Genomic DNA, 25,216 nt, shown 5'->3' with positions numbered 1-25,216 from the left:
CTCAACCACACAAAAAGCTGGACATGGTTGGAAGGATGACTCTGGTTAAGGAGAAGACTGCTCTTCTAGAAAACTGGAGTTCAGTTTCTGCTACCCAATGCAGATGGCTCACAAATGCTATTAATCCCATTTCCAGAGGATCCTACACCCTCTTCTATACTCATGTACCTGCATCAATATGTACACACACACACACACACACACACACACACACACACACACACACACACGCATGCACCAAAAAGACAATCCTTGACTTCAAGGCCTGACTGGACTACGTAATGAGTTCTAGAACACAAGGTCCTACATGTAGAGGTTTTTAGCATCTTAGCAGTCACTGGGGCTACCCAGAACAGAGGAACACAAGACTGTGTTTCCATGCTGACAGTTTCCATCTGAGGCCTGAAGGTTTTCATGTCCATAATGGGCATCCTTGGCACCTGTACAGAACTTTTCAGTGTCTTGGGACAGTAGGAACTCATTGCCAGGGAAGGCAGGGGACTTTGACCTCATTTGGTTGGCTCTAGTCCAGCCATTTTCCTAGGCCCCTCCCACATGAGAACCCCCAATTTCAGCATCACTACCCAACAAACCAGTGTACCAAATATCACTCAACGTCTGTCACATGTTGGTCCACTCACCTTCAAACAGGCTGAAGAGCAGTGAGGAGGGGCTCATCCCTGTGGATGGGCAGTCCTGAAATTTCAGCGCATAGATGAAAACTTTCATTTTGGGCTCAATGTTCTAGGAAAGATAAAGACCAACAAGTGTGTCTTTAGTAACGGGAAAGGTGTGATGTTACATGCTCACCTTTTAGAAGTGACCTCTAGCCATCCCACTTATTGAGGACAGTGGCTTGGATCCTGAAGGAATGAGACACTAGTCAGTGACCATCAGCCACCAACCCTTCCAAAATAACGTGATACCCACACCAGTTCATTTTAGATGGAGCCTCTCATAAGCCAGCAACAATATTAGGGTCAAGAGCAAGGTTTCTGCTTGTGACGGGAGCCTGCACTACCTAAAAAGTTTAGCCACGATGCTACATCACTATGTTTGTGAGCATCTGTGGTTTGCTTAAAAAATATCCTGGTTTGTGAGGTTGAGATGTACTTGGGTTGGTAGAGTATTTATCTAGAATGCATAAAGCCCTGGCTTCTGTCCCCAGTGCTACATAAACCAGGTGTGGTGTTGCGCACTGATAATCTTAGCACTCAAGACATGGAGGCAGGAGAATCCTAAGTGCAAAGTTAGCTACACAAGGCCAGCCTGGGCTGCATGAAAACTGGCCTCAACTATATACAGTTTGGAAAGCAGAAAAGATGCACACAGGTAAACAAGCTGGTTATGGGAGAGCAAGATAGCCATGTCTTCATACGGGTTCCTAAACTTTCCTTTGTACTTTGGATTTCTTTTAAACTTTCTGTAATAAAAAGTCAAACAAGCAGCTACAGAGCTGACTTGTGCTTAAGAGCATCCACTTTACAATCATGCGTTCAGATCCTGTGTAACAAGGCAGGCCTCCCACAAATGCCTGCCACTCTAGCTCTGAGGGACATGATGCCCTCTTCCAGCCTCTGCACACACGCAATACCTTTCCCTCCCACCAGGAGGAACATACATGTATACAAATACCTATACATTCACACAGAAACACACACATACACATTGTTTGTAAAAGTCAAAGGCACTGTCACTGTTGAGATCTCAGTATATGTGGTTGATTTCCCTCATTCTTTTTATTTTTGAGATTGTCATTTAATTACATTTCTTCCTTCCTTTTCTTCCTGCCAAACCCTCCAATATACCCCTGCTTCATTTCTTCAAATTCATGGCCTCCTTTTTTGTCAATTCTTATTGCTTGCATAGATGTATTTGTAAGTATGTTTATATACATATATTCCTAAATATAACCTGTTGAGTCTATATAATGTTATTTGTATGTGTTTTCAGGGCTGAGCATTTGGCACTGGACACCAATTGGTGTGCTCTTCCCAGGGGAGGACCACGCCTCCTGCTCCCAGCTTCACTGCTGTCTGCAGTTCTTTGTGCAGAGCTGAGGCTTCATGGGCTTTTCTCCATCCAGGTTTGCACATTCATTAGTGTTGTCCTTGCTCAGCTCATGTTTGGGCAGTCATGTTGGTGTGATTTATGGCTGTAGCTTCTGATGTTACTAGGAGACACAATCTCATAGCAAATTTGCTGATGCTCTGGCTCTTATGATCTTTCTGTGCCTCCCTTTATTTATTAATATTTTTAGCATCTTTAGTTTAAATGGAAATTATCCTCAGGCTGGTATGTCTGACTTCACTTGAAATTAGTTTTAATAGTGGTCGGGGTTAGGTGGCCTCTGTACACAACCTTTTTCATGGCTGCTTGTAGTGATGTTTTCTCTTCCCCCACACATCTCTCTCAAACTCGGTCTCATGTAGCCTAGGCTGGCCTTGAACTCATTGTTTAGTTGAGAATGACTTTGAGCTCCTGATCCTCCTGCTCTACCTCCCAAGTGCTTGGATTATAAGCGTGCATTACTACACTTGTTTTATGCTGTGCTGGGGATGGAACTCAGGGCTTTGCCCAAGCTAGGCAAGCTTTGAGCCACACAGCAAACTTAGGGAGAGCCCACAGAGAACCCACAGCAATCCCACGGAGAGCCCACAGGGAACACATGGAGTGCCACCAAGAACCCACAGGGAACCCACAGCAAGCCTACACTCTGATGGTCTCTTTAAGTGGGAATCTCCGAACCTGAGGTTTGGCAGGCAAGACTGTCCAGTCCAGGCCAGTCCAGGCCAGGCCACAGCCAAAGCATCACATTTCTGCTGTTCAAAACCTTTGCCACTCACCATCAAGATGGGAAAGCTCTCATGTTACCTGTAGTTCACTCAGCTTCTGTGGTAGGGTCGCCACACTTTGGCACTCAAAGGTCAAATCAAGAGAGAGGAAATCAACCGACTCCTGGAAATAAGGAATTCAACCATTAGGAACAAGTCCCTCCTCAGAAGTGTGTTTCGAGTCTCCACATGCCTAACCCAATCCTGGGATTCCCCAAGAGAAAGCTGGGGATGCGTGTGCATGTGACTACAGCAGGAGTGTGAGTGTGTGCTTAACTAAGTGTTGATGGATATGCCAGATGTGGGGTGCCAACAAGTGGAGGAGCACTAGGGAGGGAATCGGGGTCTGGCGCTTCCCCCAGGCAGCACTCTCCCCTTGACCTTTGTGATATCTGGGACCCTCTTGGGTCTGTGGTTTGGTTTTAATTTCAGGCCATTGCTTGAAGTCCACCACAGTCAAGCCTGGCTTGACCAGTTCTTCTAGCAGAAACACAGTGCTCTAACCCACATTCTAGCTATGGACTCCAGCTCTTCTGAGCATGTAGCTCAGTAGGTAGAATTTTTGCTTAGCATGTGCATGGCCCTAAGTCTGTCATCAGCATCACATAAACATGGCACAGTGGTGCCTTTCTGTAATCCAGTGCTCTCATCCTTGTATACCTAGTGAATTCAAGGCCAGCTTGTGCAACATGAATTCTTGTATTGAAGAAGAGGAGGAAGAGAACCCTGAGAAGGCCCAGCAGATATAGGTGACTGACATCAACTCTGATGACCTGAGTTCAACCCCAGATCCTACATAATGGTAAGACAGCAATGAGACTCCCCATCTTGCCCCCTGACCTCCACAGAAATGCCATAGCATGTGCATACCTACAGAAAGACACAGACAGCCAGGCACTGGTGGCGCACACCTTTAATCCCAGCACTCGGGAGGCAGAGGCAGGTGGATATCTGTGAGTTCAAGGCCAGCCTGGTCTCCAGAAAGAGTGCCAGGATAGGCTCCAAAGTTACACAGAGAAACCCTGTCTCGAAAAACCAAAAAAAAAAAAAAAAAAGAAGAAGAAGAAGACAGACACACAACACATATACACCTACACCACACAACCCACAAAATAAAAATGTAATAATTTTTTTCCAAGACAGGGTTTCTCTGTGTAGCTTTGTATCCTAGGTCCTGGCACTTGCTCTGTAGAAAAGGCTGGTCTTGAACTCACAGAGATCTGCTTGCCTGTGCCTCCAAGTGCTGGGATTAAAAGCATGTGCCACCACTGCCTTGCCCAAGAGTATGTCTTTAACCCCAATGCTGACAGATTGAGATAGGTGGACCCTAGGAGTTCACTGGCCAGTCAGTCTAGCTGAATCAGTGAGCTCCACTTTCAGAGAGAGAGACAGAGACCCTGTCTCACAAAAAGGGGGGGGGGGTGTAAAAAGTGACAGAAGAAGACAGCAAGTGTTGACCTCTAGCCTTAACAAGCACCTGAACACACACTCACAGATGCATAGGTTAGTAGACCCGCACACGTGTAATACATTAGCTAGTGCACACACACACACACACACACACACACACACACATACACACACACAGAGAGAGAGAGAGCGAGAGAGAGAGAGAGAGAGAGGAGAGAGAGAAGGAGAGAGAGAGAGAGAGAGAGAGAGAGAGAGAGAGAAGGGGGAGAGAGAGAGAGAGAGAGAGAGAGAGAGAGAGAGAGAGAGAGAGAACAATCAAAATAGAAAAGAAAGGACTCTGCTTAGTCTCTGGCTTACATATGCTTAAAGAATTTTAAATTCAGAATCTAAACAGAGAACACAGCTGTGTGAGTCTCTTCTCTCTCTCTCTCTCCCACGCACGCACGCACGCATACACACACACACAGTCTCCACATGCCTGCCTGGCCACTCTTTCTCTCTTGGTTGGGATTTCATGAGCTCATGACTGCCCTTCCCTCCCACAGGTCAGCTGTTTCACAGGCTAGGCACCATCTGGGAGCCAAGTGTCCCATAGCCCTGACCCCCAACACGCACTGGCTCTCCAATGCCTTCCTAATCAAGTGATTCCTAGTGTCCGCCAGATTCCACTTTTGCCAGCTCAGAAACTTGAAAAGCAGCCATGATAAGGTTCTGGATAAATAAATCTCTTGCTGACTAGACACCATCTACACTAATTTACCAAGAGTGATAATTGCTATCAAGAGACCAAAGGGCTGATCATAAAAATGCTTGTCCATCACCAGCCTTTGAACTGGTACCTCACCCCATGCATGTAGCACGAAGCTTTGAGGGTAAACCCAGGACATTGTATGGATTCCCTCTGGGACACAAAAACCCCCAGGGCCTTCCAATGGGCCTGCCCAGTGTGTCCCTCTCTCTGACCCTGGACTCCCTGCTTTGCCCTGTGTCTATCTTATGCTGACGAAAGCTTCCTACCCATTTACATGATCCCTGCTTTCTCTGGTATCCCTCCTGTCCTGTATCTCAATATTTCCAGCAAAATTCTCCCCACTGTTAACACCAACTGTGTCCTCTAATGCTGGGCGATGGTGGCACATGCCTTTAATCCCAGCACTTGGAAGGAAGAGGCAGGTGGAACTCTGAGTTCTGAGTTCGGGGCCAGCCTGCTATACAGAGTGAGCTCCAGGACAGCCAGGGCTACACAGAGAAACCTGTCTCAAAAAATGAAAAGAGTGTCCCCCAATAGGAGGCTCTTACCAGGGATCCTCTCTCACCTAAACTATTAATTTAGACCAGTGGAGGCCAGGGTTGGAGATATGGTTCAGTTGGAGTGTTTGCCTAGCATGCACAAAGTCTTAGGTTCCATCCCTAGCATGATGCAAACCAGGTGTGGTGGTTCATGCCTATAACCCAGAACTTGGGAGGTAGACGCAGGAAGATCAGGAGTTCAAGGTCATCTTCAGCTATGCAATGACTTTTAGGCTACTTTGAGATACATATGGCCCTTTCTCAAAAACAAAATGAATAAACAAATAAATGAGTGAATAATTAAAAGTAGTTACTAGAGGAAATGGTGGAGACACCTATAGTCTTAGCATCTGTAGGCTGGGACAAGAGGACTGACAAAATTAGAGGCCAACGAGGGCTACTTAGTGAGACCCTGTCTCAAAAAAATATATGTTAAAATTATACATAGTGGTACATGCCTATAAACCCCAGACCTCAGAAGATGGAAGCCAGATCAAGAGTTCAAGGTCAGCCTGGGCTATAGAGGGAACCCCTGTTCTAAAAACAAAAAACAAGTTGTAGGTTTTAAAAAAACACAGAGAATGTAAATCAGGATGGTATGTTAAGAAGTGTATTTTGCTTTTAAGGTTTATTTATTTTTATTTTCTGTGCAGCATGTGCAAGTGTCCAAGGAGGGCAGAAGAGGACATTGGTTCCCCTGGAACTGGAGCTACAGATGGTTGTAAGCCATTGCATGTGTGCTGGGAACTGAACCTGGATCCTCTGGAAGAGCAGCCAGTGCTTTTAACCATTGATCCATCTCTCAAGCACTTGGAGTGCATTTTTTAAAATTATTATTTCTCTCTGTATTTTTAGATTATTATTATTATTATTATTATTTATTAGTTCTAGTTAGGGAACTATTATTTAGTTTTTTGAGACAGGATTTTTCTGTGTAACAGCTCTGGTTGTCCTGGAACTAGCTCTACTGACCAGGCTGGCCTTGAACTCACAGAGACCTGCCTGCTTCTGCCTCCGGAGTGCTGGATTAAAGGTGTATGCCACACAGAGAAAAACACGTTAAGAGACAATAATTTTGCCAGGCAGTGGTGGCGTACACATTTAATCCCAGCACTCAGGAGGGAGTGGCCAACTATATTTGTTTTGTTTTGTTTAAAACAGAATCTCACGATGTATCTCTGGTTGGCCTGAAAGTCACTATATAGACCAGGCTGACCTCAAACTCACAGAGATCCACCTGCTTCTGCCTCTTGAGTGCTGGATTACAGGGCATGTAACACCATGTCTGTCTGAACTCTGGTTTTCTGGTTTGTTTGTTCCTTCCTTCCTTCCTTTTTTTTTTTTTTTTTTCAAGACAGGGTTTCTCTATGTAGCTTTGGCTGTCCTGAAACTCACTCTGCAGACCAGGCTAGCCTTGAACTCATAGAGATCCAACTGCCTCTGCCTCTCAAGTGCTAAGATTAAAGGCGTGCATCACCACCACCCGGCTGAACTGTGGTTTTTCTTTCTTTTTTTTTAAGTTTTTTGTTTATTCATTTATTTATTATGTACATAGTGTTCTGCCTGCATGTATGTCTGCATGCCAGAAGAGGACACCAGATCTCATTATAGATGGTTGTGAGCCACCAAGTGGTTGCTGGGAATTGAACTCAGGACTTCTGGAAGATCAGGTGATGCTCTTAACCTCTGAGCCATCCCTCCAGCTCGAACTGTGGTTTCTTAATGGAGCCAAGCTAAAACATGACAAATCAAGAGCCAGGGCTATTTCCTTTTATGGTAGCTATAAACCTTGGCAATGAGTACTGTTTAGAAGAATTTATAGAAATGCCAAAGCAGGGCTGGGCTTGGAGCTTGGTTTGTAGAGTACTTGCCCAGCATTCAGAAAGTTCTATGAAGGCATCTCATTAACCAGGTGTGTCACAGCTCTGTAATCAGGCTATAACACTCAGGACGTGGAGGCAGGAGGATCAGAAGTTCAAGACAATCTTCTGCTATATACTGAGTTCTAGACTAGTGTTAGATACATGGGACCCCATCTCAAAAATTTAAAATTAATAAAAAAGCAAAGAAGCAAATAAAAATCTCATTTTTAACAAATCACAATTTGGCCAGGCATGGTGGTACACACCTTTAATCCCAGCACCTTGGGAAGCAGAGGCAGGTGGATCTCTGAGTTGAGGTCACTTGGCCTACATAGTTAAGACTGAGAGAACAGGCACATGACCATCTTACCTTGGAGGCACCCCCATTCTGGCCTAAAAAGCGCCCCTTCTCTGTGATTACATTACATCCTAAGGTCCACCACCACCCATGCCCCATTCCTGTGACAAACAGTTTCAATTTCCCTAAATCAATGTCATGAAGTTAACACAAGAAGTATTCCTGGCCGGGCGGTGGTAGTGCATGCCTTTAGTTCCAGCACTCGGGAGGCAGAGGCAGGCAGATCTTTGTGAGTTCGAGACCAGCCTGGTCTACAAGAGCTAGTTCCAGGACAGCCTCCAAAGCCACAGAGAAACCCTGTCTCGAAAAACAAAAACAAAAACAAAAACAAAAACAAAAACAAAATAAAACAAAAAAAAGTATTCCTGTGCCAGGCATTGTGGCATTCACCTTTAATCCCAGCACTCGGGAGGCACAGGCAGGCAGATGTCTATGAGTTCGAGGCCAGCCAGGTTTATAGAACGAGTGCCAGCATAGGCTCCAAAGCAATACAAAGAAACCCTGTCTCGAAAAACAAAATAAAAGTATTCCTGTATGTCCTAGATTAACGACTAACAAACCTGGGCAAACCTACCCTCAGCCCTTTGAGCAACCCAACTCCCCACCCCTGATAAAAACCCTAGCCAGTGGGAGATGTTCACAGTCTCCTCTGATGACAGCCTTTCTCAGGCTGACTCAGAAGCAAACCTGCCCCACTGCCTTTGAATGACCTTATGCTCTTTTCTTCTTACAGAGGGCTTATCTCAGAATAAATAAATACAATCACAGTTATCCCTAGGCATTACAGATGCCATATCTACCTTGGTGAGGGCAGCAGAGGATGGGGCTCGCAGAAGCTCAGGAATATCTTCAGCCTTCAGGACCACAGAGAGCCTTCCTCCTAGAACCAAACAGAGGAAAGAGCAATAGCTGAGTGACAGCTGAGGCTTCTGAAGAGATAGGTCACTACCATGACGTATCTTCAGCCAATTGACAGACTTTAGAAAGCAAAGTGGCTAACAATATAATGTCTAAGACACCATTTTGGGTTTCATTTGATTTTTTTTTTTTTTTTGAGATAGGGTCTCTCTGTGTGACCCTGGCTTCCTTTCTGGAAGTCTGAATCTGTAGGGCAGCTGGTCTTGAACTCACAGAGTTCTGCCCGTCTCTGCCTCCTGAGTGCTTGCCACTATGCCTGGCTAAGAGACTGTTTTGTATGAATCAAGACTACAGACAGCACTTGGAAAAGTCAGAATAAAAAGAATTACCCTAAGGTGACAAGGTGCTCTGGGCTGAGGATGTAGCTCAGTTGGTAGAGAGCTTGCTTGCATCAAGCCCAGGTTTTGACAATCCCCACAGCATAAACAAGGTGTGGTGGTGCATGCCTGTGATCCCAGCACTTGAGAAGTAGAAGCAAGGAGGATCAGAAACTTGGCTATATCCCCAGATATATTTCTGTCCAATAAGGACCAAGGCTCCCACCTAACCAAACAGAACCCAAAGTCAGGGTGCTCTCAGGATACTGCTCTGTCTTTGTCCCCATTGTAGCTACTGGGCCTTGATGGGGAAACAAAGGAAATGCTGATGTATGCACTTGTTTTGCTTAGCTCTCACAGAACATGGTGATGGTTCTCAAGCTGTTGTGTATACCAGAACTGCCTATAAAACAAGTTTAAGAAAAAGAAAGTTTCTGGGTGGTGGTGGTGTTGCATGCCTTTAATCCCAGCACTTGTGAGGTAGAGGCAGCAGATCTCTGAGACCCTGTGTCAGTGTCAAAGGAAAAGAAAGCAAGGAAGAAAGAAAGAAAGAAAGGAAAGAAGGAAGGAAGAAGAGAGAGAGAGAGGGAGGGAGGAAGGGAGAGAGGAAGGGAGGGAGAGAAAGGCAAGCAAGCAAGCTTGGAATAGGGACGTCTCTGGGAGCAGTCTTCATTCTGATAAGATAAAGCTGTCTCTAGTTATTTAGTGGCCAGCCCCATGGGGCCACATTATAACCTTTAGATTTCCACACTTAAGTGAACCTTGCATTAGCACAAGTGGATGGGATGGTGTGTTCAACCTTTCAAAACGTACCACTTAATCATAAGCTGCCAGTGCCAACTCTTCTATTGGTTGTTGTTTGGAGCGGGGTGGGGGTTCCTAGTGTTAGCTGGGGTGCTCCCCTGTGCTGTGTGTGCATCTGCACTTCCCAGCAGAGAGACGTTCACCCTTTCCCATAGCAGCTGCACCATTTTACACTCTGCACAGTGATGTACAACCTTTAGGTCCTCATCAACGTCTCTCTCATAGCCATCCCAATAGGTATGAAATGGATACTCAGTATGGCTTTGATTTGCATTTCTCTAATGGTTACTGATGCTTTGTGGATTTTTGTTGTTTTTCCATTTCCATTTCTTCACTGGAGAGATGTCTACTAAAGTCCTTAGCCCCTGTTTTTTGTTGTTGTTATTGGGGTAGGATTTAGTCCTCCTGAGTGCTGAGATCACAGGCATATCACTATATCCAGTTCCTGCTTTCTGTTGTTAAGTGGATTTTGTTTTTCCTGGCCAGGTATGATACACACCTTTAATCCCAACATTTGGAAGGCAGAGGCAGATGGATCTTTGTGAGTTCAAGGCTAGGCTGGTCTATACAGTGAGTTCAAGGACAGCCAGAACTACATAGTAAGAAATTGTCTTGGGGGGGGACTATTTTTTCCCTCTTCTTTCCTTTTTTTTTTAATCTGTTTATATTTATTTCATGTGCATTGGCATTTGCCTGCATAGATGTCTATGTGAGCATATTGATCCTTTGGAACTGGAGTTATAGACAGTAGTGAGTTGCCATATGGGTGCTAGGAATTGAACCTGGGTCCTCTGGAAGAGAAACCAGTGCTCTTAGCCACTGAGTAATCTCAACAGCCCCCCCACCCCCACCCCTTTGGATCCTGTTTCTTGCCCAGATTTGTCTTGAACTTGTTATATACCTGAGGATAGCCTTAAACTCTCATTCCTCTTTCCTCTACCTCCTGAGTTAAGCTGTGCTGGGAACATGGCGCAGGGCTCCATGCACACCACTAAGTGCTCTACAGACTTAACTACATTCTCAGCCCTCGTCGCACATTTTACTTATGTCATTTTAATTAGTTAACTAATTAGTTTATGAGTCAGGATCTCATGTGTCTCAAGATGGCCTTGAGCTTCTGGTCATCCTGCTTCCACCTTTTCAGTGCTTGAGTTATAGGCATGGGTTACTATACCCAGTTTATGCAATGCAGGAATTGGAACCAGGACTTCCTGCATGCATAACAATTTCTCTGCCAATTTAGCTATATTCCCAACTATATTGCTCATTTAAATTTTGGGTTTTTGGGGGTTTTGTTTTGTTTTTCCCCAGACAGGGTTCTCTGTGTAGTCCTGACTGTCCTGGAACTTGCTCTGTAGACCAGGCTAGCCTCAAACTCAGAAATCCACCTGCCTCTGCCTTCTGGTTGCTGGGATTAAAGGTATGTGCCACCACAGGCTGGCTTAATTTTTATTGATTATTATTGTGTATGTGATACGTGTGAGTGCAGGGGTGTGAATGTAAGGGCATACCTGTAGGAGTCAGAGGACAGCTCTGATGAACCAGTTCTCTCCTTCTTTCTACTGTGAGTTCCTGGGATAGGACTCAGGCTGCTGGGTTTGTTAGCCAAGTACTTTTATCTGCTGAGCAATTTTGCTCATAAAAAGATTTATTTTCATTTATGTGTATGTATGTGTATCTGTGCCACTGTTTGCCATGTGTGTACTAGTGCTCTTGGAGGCCAGAAGAGGGTGTTGGATCCCCTGGAACTAGAACAGTTGTGAGGGAACCAAATCTGGGTCCTCTCCAAGAGCAGCAAGTGCTCTTAACAGCTGAAGCTTCTCTCTAGCCCCCACTTTGCTAATTAAAATGGAATTATACCACTCAGGGCTCAGGGATTCATGTAGAAAAGGAGGTATAAAGATTGTAACAGCCAGAAGTGATGGATGACTCCAAGGAAACAGTGTCTTCTAGACACAACAGGATTGATGCAGATATGAACTGAGAGATGGCAGTACACATAGGGCCTTCCTTCACAGGTTCAAGCCAGATGGAGCTGGGGGTCCCAGCACTGAGGGGGTTAATAGATAGAAGGCCCCCTTAACCAAGAACCTATGTGCAATTGATACTTGCTTGCAAAAGAAAAATTAGTTTTCTCTAATGGAGTCTGACTGGGTATACTAGCCACATTTCAGGATAGGCCCCATGCTCAGGAGCAGTTGGCTAACACAAAATGAAGTCAATGCTATTTTTGTAGACTTATGTCTCATGATGCTTTGTTTGGGCACTTTTTGTATTATTGTTCTTTTTTTTTGATGCAAACTGCATGAGGCTTTATTATAGTTGTTTAACGAGCTAACCCCATGTTAGCTCAGGCCTTTCATCCACCTACCATGGTGGATGGCTAGAAAGACCTGTATTATTATTCTTTAGCTTGTATATTTTGTTTTTCCTATTTTGTGTTTTGTGCATGTATGTTTCTAGTTTAAGAAAGGAAGGAAGGAAGGAAGGAAGGAAAACAGAAAGAAAGAAAAAAAGAAAGAGAGAAAGAAAGAAAGAAAGAAAGAAAGAAAGAAAGAAAGAAGTGAATTAGGTGGGTAGGGAGGGGTGTGGAGGCTCTGGGAGGAGCTGAGTGAGGGTAAAGTGTCATCAGAATATATTGTATGAAAAAAGTTTTTTTCAATAAAATAACTGAATTATATTTTGTCTTGTATTAAGTTCCTTCAAGAAGAAAGATATCAAGCCAGGCACAGTGGTGGTACATGACTTTAATTCCAGCAGGAGGATTTCTGAGTTCAAGGCCAGTCTGGTCTATATAGGGGGTTCCAAGCCTACCAAGGCTGTGTAGAGACAGTCTTAAAAAAAGATGCTGTAGTGGAGCCCATTCTCTATAAAGATACCTAGCCCAGCCTAGACACAAGGGTGTGTGTGTTGGGAGAAGTGGGGGGGGGGGTGGAGAGGTGCCTTGGTCCTGCCTTAAAGTGATGATGGGACAGACGTAATAGACTTCCTAGAGGAGGCCTTACCCTCTCTGAGGAGCAGATGAGAGGTAGTAGGGAAAGTGGGGGAAGTGAGAAGAGAGGAGGGAGGAGGAACTGGGATTGGAACGTAAAAAATAAATTAATAAAAAAGCAAAAAAAAAGTAAACTATAAAAAAGTTGCATTTTAGTTTTTAAATTTTGTTTTACTTTTTGTTTTGTTTTGTTCTTGTTTTTAGAGACAGGATTTGTCTGTGTAGCTTTGGAGCCTGTCCTGAAACCCACTCTGTAGACCAGGTTGGCTTTGAACTCACAGAGATCCACCTGCCTCTGCCTTCCAAGTCCCGAGATTAAAGGCTTGAGAATTATGACCAGCTAAAAGTTGACTTCTTTATACTCACATTATGTATAACAAAAATACTGTATCATTTAAAACTGGCAGAATAGGATAGAATGGAAACATTGTAGCAATGGGTATAAATAGCACTATGCTTTGAGGTCTTAAAAGAATACAGCTATTTTAAAACACTGGTTTCATTTGGGGGGGGGAGGGGTTTCCGAGACAGGGTTTCTCTGTATTGCTTTGGAGCCTGGCCTGGAACTTGCTCTGTAGACCAGGCTGGCCTTGAACTCACAGAGATCCACCCTTCTCTGCCTCAGGAGTGCTGGGATTAAAGGTTTGCGCCACCACTCGGCAATGGTTTCATTTTTTATCTCTTCGTATTGCAGGGGGCAATGGGGATCTGGCTATGTAGCACTGGCTGATCCTGAACTCACAGAGATCTGCACACCAGGCTGACTTTGAACTTACAACCCTCCCATTCAGTCTTTCAAGTGCTAGACTTACAGGCATGCACCACCACACCTGGCTAATCTCAATTTGAAGGGAAGGACCTATCAAAAGGAATTATCAGAGGGTGGGCAAGAATTTATACACAGCAATAGTCACTGAAACATAATTTCTTAATAGTAAAAAGTTAATACAAGTTGTAGAACACTTGCCTCCCAGTTTTAGTGATTACTGTACATTCACAAATTAGTCTTCTCATTACCCATGGGTGTATTATTTATCTTTGCCTCCCTTGATGCACTGTAAGCTCCAACTAAAAGGTCTTGCTTTCCTAAGAGAATGGAGGCTGAAGAACCACAGTTGGGTCTCCTTGTGGAGACTCAGGACACTACTCTTCTCCCCAAGGCAGCTCCATGTTCCAGGAAATGTTAGGAGAATGTGGGAGGAATTCTGACTACAAACTTCCCTTCCAAGAAGGACAGAAGACAATTACATAGACTTGACCCTGTGGAAGGGTTTTAGAAGATAGTTTTCAAGAGCTAGAGAAATGGCTCAGCAGTTAAGAACACTGGCTGCTCTTCCAGTGGTACCCGGTTTAATTGTTGTTGTTATTTTTGTTTGTTTGTTTGTTTTTGTTTTTTGAGACAGGGTTTCTCTGTGTAGCTTTGGAGCCTATTCTAGCACTCGCTCTGGAGACCAGGCTGGCCTTGAACTCACAGAGATCCGCCTGCCTCTGCCTCCTGAGTGCTGGGATTAAAGGCGTGTGCCACCAATGCCCGGCCCCTGGTTTGATTCTTAGCATCCACATGATAACTCAAAACCCTGGTTTGATTCTTAGCATCCACATGATAACTCAAAACCCTCTGTAACACCAGTTCTAGGGGATCTGAGGGCACAGGCATGCACATAGTGCTTAGGCATACATGCAGGCAAAACACCTATATATAATAAAAATCTCACTCTCTCTCTCTCTCTCTCTCTCTCTCTCTCTCTCACACACACACACACACACACACACACACACGCACGCACGCGCACACACACACAGAGACAGAGAGACAGACAGAGAGAGAGAGAGAGAGAGAGAGAGAGAGAGAGAGAGAGGAGAGAGAGGAGAGAATTTCCAGCTTAGGATCCAGCTCAGTGCTTACCTGGTGTGCACAAGCCCTAGCACTGCATAAAACTGGATGTGGTAGCATGTCTGTCATCTCAGAACTCAGAGGTAAAGTGTTGAGGATAGGAGGTTCAAACTTACCTTCTGACCTCTCAGTGAGCCAGACTGGACTACAAGGGATACTATCTCAAATGAAAAGATGTTTCAGACAAAATGCTGGGCATTTATGTGTCCCCCTTGGGAACAGATTCTAAGCAATGCTTAGATTTGGGGGTCTCCTTGAAGCACACAGGTGAGAGAGACATCAGTTCCTGCTTAAGGAAGCAAACAGAGGAGGGTGGTGAAGGCTATTGCTATGCCACCGTGTCAGTATATACTCACCCTGAGAAGAGAACTTTCTGTGATACACTTCAAAGGCTTTCCTGTGGGCATTGCTGAGGGTTTGGAGAGCAGAAGCTTTCGAATCCTGGTGGGGGAGATCCAGGATTGCTTTCTCCAAGTCATTGAAGGTGAACCAGATCTCAACAAGGTCCCCAAAGGACTGGAAGGCGAATGTGGCATAGTCGGCAAAGAGGTCAGCAAAGTTTCTCTGAATGGTGCTGCTGGTGGATGGAGTCTGGTGACACAGGACCACCATGGGCTGAAGCTGGGCAGCCTTCAGGGACTGCAGAAGTTGTCGGTAGCACCGCACTGCTTCCCAGTCTGGATTCTTGGGGCTTCCTGTTGGGAGAAGCTGTGCCCATGATAAAAGTACTTTGTAATGGGTGACCTGGCTGGTGTGAAGACTGCTGAAGTACTGCGGCAAGAAGGAGGGCAATGGCTGCTGGCAGACGTAGATGTCCTTGTTACCAGCTACCAAATCAGAGCCCTGTATTCCCAGTGGATAGTTCAGGTTAAGCACTAAGTCATTTGTAATAGGACCAGCAGCTGAAATAAAATTTCTGTCAGATTCCCAGTCAGTCCCCTGGCATGACAGACTCAGGAGGACAGTGCTCAGGAAGAGTGCTGTCCAAGGCAGATCCATGTTCAAGAACTGTTAGAAGCATGTGGAAGGAACCCTGACATTTTATAGCCACAGCTGAGGCTGTAAACACAGTGATTATTCACACAATATTTAACTGGGTTATCTAAGATAGTTAAATCAGAATTTGTTTCAACCAGTGTAACCTTCAGAAAAAAGATGTTTTGTGTTTCTATACACGTGTTGATGCACTTGTGTGCACATGAAGGTGGAGGCCAGAGGTAGATCTTGGGTATCTTCCGATTGTGAGCCCTAGAGAACAGCCTGCCCCAGCCTCTTCAGTGCTCAACTACAGGTGTGTATCATACCTGGCATCAAAACTCAGGTCCTCAGCTGGGCAGTGGTGGCACACGCCTTTAATCCCAGCACTCAGGAGGCAGAGGCAGACAGATCTTTGTTAGTTCGAGGCCAGCCTGGTCTACAGAGTTGTGAGTTCTAGGACAGGCTCCAAAGCTACACAGAGAAACCTTGTATTGAACTCCTCCTCCTCCCCCTCCCCCCCAAAAAGAAGGGCACAGCTTAGAGGTTCTGGTCAAGGTGTGGTCCTGCCCATCATGGGCCCATTCAATTTATCCTGTATAGGGGTCTGAGAAGTGTTGGCCTGTGTGCCTGTGTGCAACTCTTTCATGGAAGACAAGCTCCCTCCCTGACTGGCATCTGGCTTCAGTTTTTGTCTTGCTCTGCCCCAAGGCTACATGGAATCCCAGGGGAAATCCTAATTCCATGGGCTTCCTGGTTCAATTGGTCTCTAGACAAAGGATGCTGTAGCTCTCTTAAAAGTATCTTCATTGCTGCTAGGAATGAAGGTTATAACAACAAACTTCAAGCTCCCCACTTAATACAAGGACAGGAACTTGAAAATACCTGAAAAGAAAAACCAAAAAAACCTTTCATGTTACTGACAAATCAGTTTGAATTTGACATAAAATGAACCCTTCTCCCATCTGTTCCCCCTTTGAAAACATGAACACATTGAGAATGGGGACGGCCATCTTAAACTCAGCACTCAGGAGGCTGAGGTTAGAGGCTCTCTGGGAGTTTGAGGCTAGCCAGAACCCTGTCTTGAAAAACCAACATCCGAACAAACAAAATGGGGTGGGACTGGAAGGCGGCTCTGGAATTTGAGAGCCCTTGTTGCTTTTGCAAAGGACCCAGGTCTGCTTTCTGGCACCCATGTTACAATAAATTTTTCCGCCAAAAGCTGATGAGCCCCACGTGTGCGCTTTATGCCAGTGCTTTAGCTGCTGGTCTAACAGGCCCCCTTTCACTGGCTTGGGACTGATGTGGTAGGCTAGGCTGCCTGGTAAGTAAATACCAGCACCTGCGACTCTTCCCCAGGCAGGGATTACAAGCATACACTACCACATCCAGGTTTATTTGCTCTTTTCATACCCTCATGTTTGAGGGGTAACAGGTAAGTACTTTAATGACTGAGCTACCCCAACAGCCAATATAAAAACTAACAAGCTTTCAAGCCAGATGGGAGGCAAAGGCAAGTGGACTTTGAGGCCAGCTTGGTCTATAGAGTGTGTTTCAAGACAGCCAGGGCTACCCAGAGAAACCCTGTATCAAAAAACAAAACGACCAAGTTTTCACATTAAAATATAGTTTTCAAGTGTCTATGAAGAAACATTTTGAGGTCAGATTTGGCGGCCCATTCCTTTAACCTTACTACTGGGGAGGGAGAGGCTGAGTTCCAGGCCAGCCAGAACATAGTCAGTCCCTGCATTAAACACAACACACACAGAGCTCCACAGTGAGATTCTTTAAACACACACATACAAACCTTAAGAAGCCTATTTAAGTATTACTTTTCTTTTTTTTTTTTTGGTTTTGATTTTTTGACAGTTTCACTAAGTAGACTTGGCTCTGGAACTCATTCTGTAGATCAGGCTGGCCTCAAACTCAGATCCACCTGCCTCTGCCTCAAGTGCTGGGATTAAAGGTATGTGACACCACTAGCAGGCTTTATTTACATATTTCTGAAAATTTATAGATTCTAATTTAGTACTGTGTACATGTGCAATAGCATACTATATGGAAGTCAGAGACAACTTTGTAGAGGGGCTTGCTCTATACTTCCGGTTCTAGGGATTCAACTACGGTTGCATAGCAAGTGTATGCATGTATGTATTGTTTTTTTTCAAGACGGGCTTCTCTATATTGCTTTGGAGGTTGTCCTTGAACTTGCTCTGTAAACCAGGCTGGCCTTGAACTCAGAGATCCACCTGCCTCTGCCTCCTGAGTGCTGGGATTAAAGGCATGCACCACCACTACCTGACGTCAACATATATTTTAATTTTATTTAAAACAAAAATTTAGTTGGGCGGTGGTGACCCAGTACGAGGGGTACAGAGGAAGGCAGATCTGAGTTCAAGGCCAGCCTAATCTGATCTGAGTTCAAGGCCAGCCTAATCTACAGAGTGAGTTCCAGTACAGCCATGGCTACACAGAGAAACCCTGTTTCAAACAAAACAAAACAAAAGGTAAGAGGGCTCTGCTGGCAAACAAATGACGTCAATCCTGATGACTGGAGTCTAATCTAGGGAACTCACATGGCAGGAGAGACTTACTATCTAGCAAGTTCTCCTAGGATTTGCACACAGATACAGTATGCACACCCCTGCCAAACAAATACATTTAATTAAAAAATGGCCGATTTCTTTAAAAAAAAAAAAAAAATTCCAAAATTTTCCCCTTAGGACAGAGAAATAAAAACAGTACTGAATAAATGGTAAGCAGTATTTATACTAGAAGCCAGATGTGGTGGCATACCTACAATCCCAGCACTCAAACTAAAGCAAGAGGATCAGGTGCTTGTTTTGGCAGCACATATACTAAAATTGGAACGACACAGAGAAAATTAGCATGGCCCCTGCGCAAGATGAAACGCAAATTCATGAAGTGTTCCATATTTAAGAAGAAAAAAATAAGAGGACCAAGCATTTAAGACTAGTAATTCACTCATGGAAATGTAGGCAATAATCAAGAGCAGAAATGAACCCAACAGACAACTGCAGAACAATTTATTTTATTTTCATGAATAAAAGCAATAGCTGGAAACTGAAGAAGGCAATTTCCAGATGCCTATATAACAGAAGCAGCAGGCTTTTCCTATACACAAAGACAAAGGTCTTACAGAAAGAACACGATTGGGTTCTGACTCCAATAAGAGAAGAAGCACAAAATGCCCAAACTGTCCCAGCATGAGGTTCTGGGGCCATGAACTCAGCTCTCTTCAAACCATCCTCAAGCACTGCTCCAGAAACTGTCTCTCCTGAGTGTCATCAGGCTCCAGGGCAGAGGGAGGACACCACAAGTCCTATCTCTGGCTACAAAGTTACCTTCACCATCTCAATCTTCAAGCAAGTAGTTAGGGTTGACCACCAAGTAGGGATCTTCCTCATAGCTCTCACTTTCTTCGGTGGAGCCTTTCAGTCCGGCCTGGGTAAGCTCAATCAGAACATGATCCTGTGGAACAGTTTGTCTTTAGTCCAGATCCATACTTTTTTTTTTTTAAGATTTTATTTATTTATTATGCATACAACATTCTGCTTCCATGTATATCTGCACACCAGATGAGGGCACCAGATCTCTTAACAGATGGTTGTGAGCCACAATGTGGCTGCTGGGAATTGAACTCAGGACCTCTGGAAGAGCAGAAGGTGCTCTTAACCTGAGCCATCTCTCCAGTCCCCAGATCCATACTTTTTAAATGTCTACTACTTACACATACTCGTTTCCTGTCCAAAAGCCCCTGGAGGACCAGAACCAAACCTTAAAACTGCTACCAGTGCCCTTCTTACTAGGATACTGACCTCAACTTATCATGTATAAGGCCTTGAAAAACTAAGAAGCTCAGTTTTTTTTTTTTTAATAAGGTATCCTATACATTTTATCAAATGCTCACTTATACAATTTCAAAAAAGGAAACTGTGCTTAAATTTAAGATTATACAATTGTGAAAAATTCTCTAATATCTATGTTTTAGTTTCCTTTAACGTCACCAGTTAATAATTACTGCATCCCCTCCCACTTTGAGATAGTCTATACAGCCAGACTGGCCTAAAACTTGCAATTTTCCTGACCTTAGTTACTTGAGCACTAGGATTTTTAAGTGTGTGCCATAATGCTCAGCAAGATTCTATTTCTATTTCTCTCTTTTTTAAAAATCTATCCTCAAGAGTTCCAGCAGTTCTTAGCCACCTGATGTGGGTGCTGGGAATCAACCCCGGGAGCCTGGGGAAAGCAGTGCATGCTCATAACCACTGAACCATCTCCCCAGCTATTATTGATTTTTTTTAAAAGATTTTATTTATTTATTATGTATACAACATTCTGCTTCCATATATATCTGCACATCAGAAGAGGGCACCAGATCTCATTACAGATGGTTATGAGCCACCATTTGGTTGCTGGGAATTGAACTCAGGACCTCTGGAAGAGCAGTCAGTGCTCTTAACCTCTGAGCCATCTCTCCAGCCCCATTATTATTGATTTTTATGAAGTATCATACCCAGGGCCTCTCACATGCTAGTAGATTCTATTTCTAACTGGACTAACAATGAGCTAAAGCTGCTATGTGAAAGGTTCAGGCATTATGCTGGCCTGCCTCTGTTACCTGGCGGACTCTACTCAGGCAGTACCCCGGGTCCCATGGGAACTAAGTCTGCACTTAGGTGCAAAGGACCCCTTAAAAGACAGACCCCTGCCTGCTTACGCTCTCTCTGCTCTCCTCTTCTCCCACCTAGGCTCTCCCTGCTTCTCTATGGCGACCAGCCATGGCGGTAAGCCATTAACCCTCTTCCTCTTCTCTCTTAGTCTCTCTACTCTGCTGGGCCTATAATAAACTGGTTAATATGTCTAATAGTCGACGGGTGTTGGTGGCACACGCCTTTAACCCCAGCACTCGGGAGGCAGAGGCAGGTGGATCTCTGTGAGTTTGAGGCCAGCCTGGTCTCCAGAGCGAGTGCCAGGATAGGCTCCAAAGCTACACAGAGAAACCCTGTCTCAAAAAACGGAAAAAAAAAAAAGTCTAATAGTCTCACCCTCTTCTTTTAAGCAAAAATCTAACACTATGGTGGTATATACCTTGCAATACCAGCACTCAGATGGCTAAGGCACAAAAACCCTGAATTCCAGGCCAGTGTGGACTTTACAGTGAGACAAAGTCTCCTAGTAAACAAACAATAAAGCATCTAAAAACAACTCATCTGGAAATTTTCTCTCTGAACAAGTAAAAATAAATGTAAAACATGCCATTTGTCCTTTCCTTTCTTAGGCCCTAAGCAATTTTTGTCAAACAAAATGGAAAAGAAACTTCAAACAAGAATGATTATTGGATTGGGGAGGGGGAGTAGAAGGAAGATGAAACAACAGGCGATGCTAGTAGACAGGCTGAGAACTCACCACACAGCCTGGTGTGAATGAAGTGGACAGGGGGAAACAAAAGGGTAAAAAGGACCACACAGGGGCTATAGACACAGCAAATGCAAACCCAGGGTTAAATACTAGTACAGCCAAAGACACTACAAAATAAGACCCAAAAGCTACTTGTTGCTGGGCGTTGGTGGCGCATGCCTTTAATCCTAGCACTTGGGAGGCAGAGGCAGAGGCAGGCAGATCTCTGTGAGTTCAAGACCAGCCTGGTCTCCAGAGCGAGTGCCAGGATAGGCTCCAAAGCTACACAGAGAAGCCCTGTCTCGAACCCCCCCCCAAAAAAAGGCTACTTGCTCAGCCTTTACCTAAATTCTACCTATTTCAAGAAAAGAAGTTTCTTCTTTGCTGGACTACACCCCATTGACCCACTGATTAAAAACAAACCCACCAAAAAGCCAACTATGAAACCTGCTGATATAGCCCCCCCCCATTACCCTGGAGCCCAGGCAGCAGATACATACGTAGTGCGTTAGACGATGAACAACCTTCTCTATGATCCTCTTTTTATTAATGAGCTCCTCTTCAGAGTCTATTTCTGACTCGATTTCCTTCAGGTACCAATTAACAAGCTCACTCCTCTTTAATGCTGACTCATCCTCCTCTACAACAAAAATACATTATTTAAGAGGATTGACCTCAACAAACTACATTGCCAATTCATGGCGCACACGAACAAATAATAAAAAGAAAAAAACAAAACCTAATTTTGATTTTAGAAACTGCAAAATAAGGTGAAAGAGTTAAGGCCAGTGGTTTTAGAACATGTGCTTATCATGTACAAAGAACTATATTCAATCCTTAGCACCACACACATACGAAACATATAAAAGCAGATGTATTTGTAAGCTCCTCTTCAGAGTACTTCATTTTCTTTGTTCTTTTGAGATGGGGTCTTTTCACTGTGTAGCCTTGGCTGGCTTGGAGCTCACTATGTAGATCAGGTTTTGAACCTGCCTCTATCTCCTAAGTGCTGGGACTAAAAGTGTAGGCCATCACACCCAGCCAGAATCTACTTCTGAGTCAGTACCTTTCAAGTACTAGGTGAAAGTCTCCAGTACAGACTAGAATTTTGCATGGTGAATTAAGCCTAGAAGGCATCATAGAATCTTCCTTGGAACTTTTCCGGTCTGAGCACACACATTGGGCAGCCCACAACCTACTGGAACTCTAGCTCTGGGGGATCCAAATCCCTCTTTGATTTCCATGGGCACCCAACCACAAACGCTTATACGCATACACACAAAGAATTAACTACAACTCTAACAGATGGTGTTTTTTCTTCCTGCCCATGGCTAACTGGAGAATGGTGAAACTAATCATCAGAACAAACAGTTAAGGATAAAAGAAGTGGGCCAGTGTCCCAGTAACCAGGTACTGATGGGCAGAAGAGGATTTCATTACATTTGTGGTAGTTATATACATTTCATGGGTTCAACTTGCCTGTAAAATAGAAATACCCTGGGAGACCATTTTTTGGGAAGATAGTAATTTCTACCTGCAAAAATGTGTTCTAGCCAGGCGGTAGTGGCGCAGGCCTTTGATTCCAGCACTTGGGAGGCAGAGACAGGTAGATGTCTGAGATCAAGGCCAGCCTGATCTATAGAGCAAGTTCCAGAACAGGCTCCAAAGCCACAGAGAAACCTTGTTTCAAAAAAACTTACCAAAAAACCCCACAAAACAAAACAAAACCCCCATGCTTCAAAATCATAAAGTAAATACACAAACAAGAATGATCTGTAAGTCAACATAAATGACATCTCTTCTGATAAAACACAATGCTTAACATCAGAAGTGGCAGAAACAGCATGTCTGGCAAGGAAGCAGTGTGAGGCATACTCACCTTCTTCCATTTTCCTGAGGTGGAGCACAATGAGGTTAGAGATTCGGCAGTACTCAGCGAAACCCAGCCTCAGGGAGGGCTTGGAAATGGGTTCCTGATTGGCATCTTCACTGAGGCCGTTGACCCCATTCATAGGGGCAGGGCTGTCAGCATGACCTAAGGAAAGAAGTAACCACCTGAGTCTTATCCTTATGCCCAACAAGACCTCATTTAGCATTCTAGCATTAATGAATATACTGCTTAAACTTAATATAAACTTCAAAAAACAATCATTTTATAAATAAATGTGGAACAAATTAAAATCCTACTAGTGAAGACAATTGACTTGCAGCAGTCAGTGCATGGTGGCACACACCTATAATCTGTGCACCTAAAAAAGGCTGACTCCAAAGGCTATACATTTAGTATATTTTAGGCTACCTACCAAATGACATCTTTTCCCTGCACCCAAAGTCAATTTGTAGTGTTATGAACAAAAACAGTCTGTCATTCACCTGTTTCAATGGGATTGAGACGTTTAATAATTTTTAAATTATCATTACGTGTATGGATGTTTGTGAGCATGCCATAGTGTGTATGTGGAAATCAGAAGATGGATTTGGTTCTCCCTTACCGTTATATAGGTGCAGGTTAGTGAACTCAAAACACCATGTTTTCCAGAAAGGGTATTTAACCACTGAATCATATACTGGCCCAAGAATACTTTAAATTCAAGAGCATCTACTTCACAGACATAGACAGGTGCACTGGCACCATTGCATCCTGCAAGATCAGTTTCTATCTATAGACAAGTAATGAGCAAGCTCCTCACCATTGATGCCATCTGGTCCCTCATCCGTCTCCATCTGGATCTCTTCCTCTTGATCTAGATTGACATCAGGCGTTTCTACACGGATGATTGATTTATTCAGTAACCGAAAAGCTTCTTTCACATGTTTAGGCTGGACCTAACCCAGTAACAAGATAACTTAGATATGTAAGATGATATTTAATCCCAAACAGCTAGGAAGACTGTGCTCCTCCCCATGTACACTACCAACTCACCAAAATGGCTAATATGACTGATAATATCATGTATTGGCAGGAACAAAGAGTTAACTCTCACCCACTGCTGTTATATACAAACTAACATAACTGTTTAAGAGATTCTTTCTTTCAATAGACACTTGACTGTTACTTCCAAAAACAATATGCAAATTCTTTCCCTTATGCTTTTATTTTTTTTCCTGGGGGTGGACGGACGGACAGACGGACTGCATTTATGCCTGTGCACCACATACATGTAAGGCATGCAGAGGTCGGAAGAATGTATTGGATCCCCTGGGAATGGAGTCACAGACGACAATCTTTGGCCATCATGTGGTGCTGGGACTAGAACCTGGGTTCTCTGGATGAGCAGCCAGTACTCTTACCTGAGCCATCGCTACAGCCCAGCAGTATGCACTTAACTGTTAAGTCACCTATCTGCCCAGCTCTACTTTCTTTCCTTAATTTTTTCTTTAAGCTTTTGGAAACAGAATTCTCTGTGCAGCCTTGGGTATCATAGAACTCACTCTGTATATCAGGCTATCCTCAAACTCAGCAATCTGCCTGACCCCTGCTTCCTGAGTGCTGGCACTTGGCATTGCCCACTCCCTTCTTTCCCAGCACCGAGAACCGAATTCAGCACTCAACACAAGCACTCTACCACTCGGCTATATGCCTTGTTTCATTGATTTATTTTTTGAGACAAGGTCCCATGTAGCTCAAGTTGGCCTCATACTTGAAATGCGGCTGAGGATGACCTTGAATTTCTCCCACCTCTACCTCCTAAGTGCTGGGATTACAGGCATATGAAACAATGCCAGGTTCAAGGCCAGCTTGAGATTTAAACACCATCTTAAAAACAAGTGCAACTACGATCCCATCCATGGGGGTCTATGGCACAGGAATGGGGGTAAAAGCCAGGTTACCAAGCCTACTCAGCCCTTTCACAGACAAAATTTGAATTTTAACTGAACTTGGTATACAAAAGTAAACAAAAGCCTCTTTGTTTGAAGTAGAGATGTGTGGCTTCCAGTAACCCCGCCCCCCCAGAGGCTCAAAGAGCAATTTAAAATCCATGGATCTAAGGGTGTAGATTAGTGTCAAGTGTGTGCTTAGCATGTACAAGGCTCTGAACTTAATCCCAAGCACACCCAAATCAAAATAATAGCCAAATACAGCACACACAGATTATACAAACCTTCAGAAGGAAGGCTCCTTTTGAGGCAGGAGTCACAG

At 44.2% G+C, this 25,216-nt stretch overlaps 2 protein-coding genes and 1 non-coding gene across 4 annotated transcripts in view; 1 reads left to right on the top strand and 2 right to left on the bottom strand.

The window, feature by feature from the left end:
* Positions 1-15,678, bottom strand: part of Lct (lactase) — a 40,358-nt gene extending 24,680 nt beyond the window's left edge. For both annotated transcript variants that reach the window (XM_027417739.2, XM_027417740.2), the window contains exons 1-4: positions 15,036-15,678; positions 8,555-8,634; positions 2,875-2,958; positions 642-744 (exon numbers count right to left, since the gene is read on the bottom strand). In XM_027417739.2, the coding sequence (XP_027273540.1) occupies positions 642-744; positions 2,875-2,958; positions 8,555-8,634; positions 15,036-15,678 (910 nt within the window). The remainder of the gene's footprint in view (positions 1-641; positions 745-2,874; positions 2,959-8,554; positions 8,635-15,035) is intronic.
* Positions 15,679-18,488: 2,810 nt separating this feature from the next.
* Positions 18,489-18,594, top strand: LOC113833846. Its single transcript, XR_003485879.1, has one exon. It is a non-coding gene; the product is annotated as a U6 spliceosomal RNA (small nuclear RNA).
* Positions 18,595-18,687: 93 nt separating this feature from the next.
* Positions 18,688-25,216, bottom strand: part of Mcm6 (minichromosome maintenance complex component 6) — a 29,413-nt gene continuing 22,884 nt past the window's right edge. Inside the window, exons 14-17 of the mRNA XM_027417738.2 lie at positions 23,766-23,901; positions 22,955-23,110; positions 21,576-21,715; positions 18,688-19,146 (exon numbers count right to left, since the gene is read on the bottom strand). Coding sequence (XP_027273539.1) covers positions 19,030-19,146; positions 21,576-21,715; positions 22,955-23,110; positions 23,766-23,901 — 549 coding nt within the window. The 3' untranslated portion in view covers positions 18,688-19,029. The remainder of the gene's footprint in view (positions 19,147-21,575; positions 21,716-22,954; positions 23,111-23,765; positions 23,902-25,216) is intronic.

The sequence above is a fragment of the Cricetulus griseus genome, chromosome 5 (genome assembly GCF_003668045.3).
Source record: "Cricetulus griseus strain 17A/GY chromosome 5, alternate assembly CriGri-PICRH-1.0, whole genome shotgun sequence".
In the NCBI taxonomy this organism is placed as follows: Eukaryota; Metazoa; Chordata; class Mammalia; order Rodentia; family Cricetidae; genus Cricetulus; species Cricetulus griseus.
This window is presented reverse-complemented; position numbering and strand designations above follow the sequence as displayed.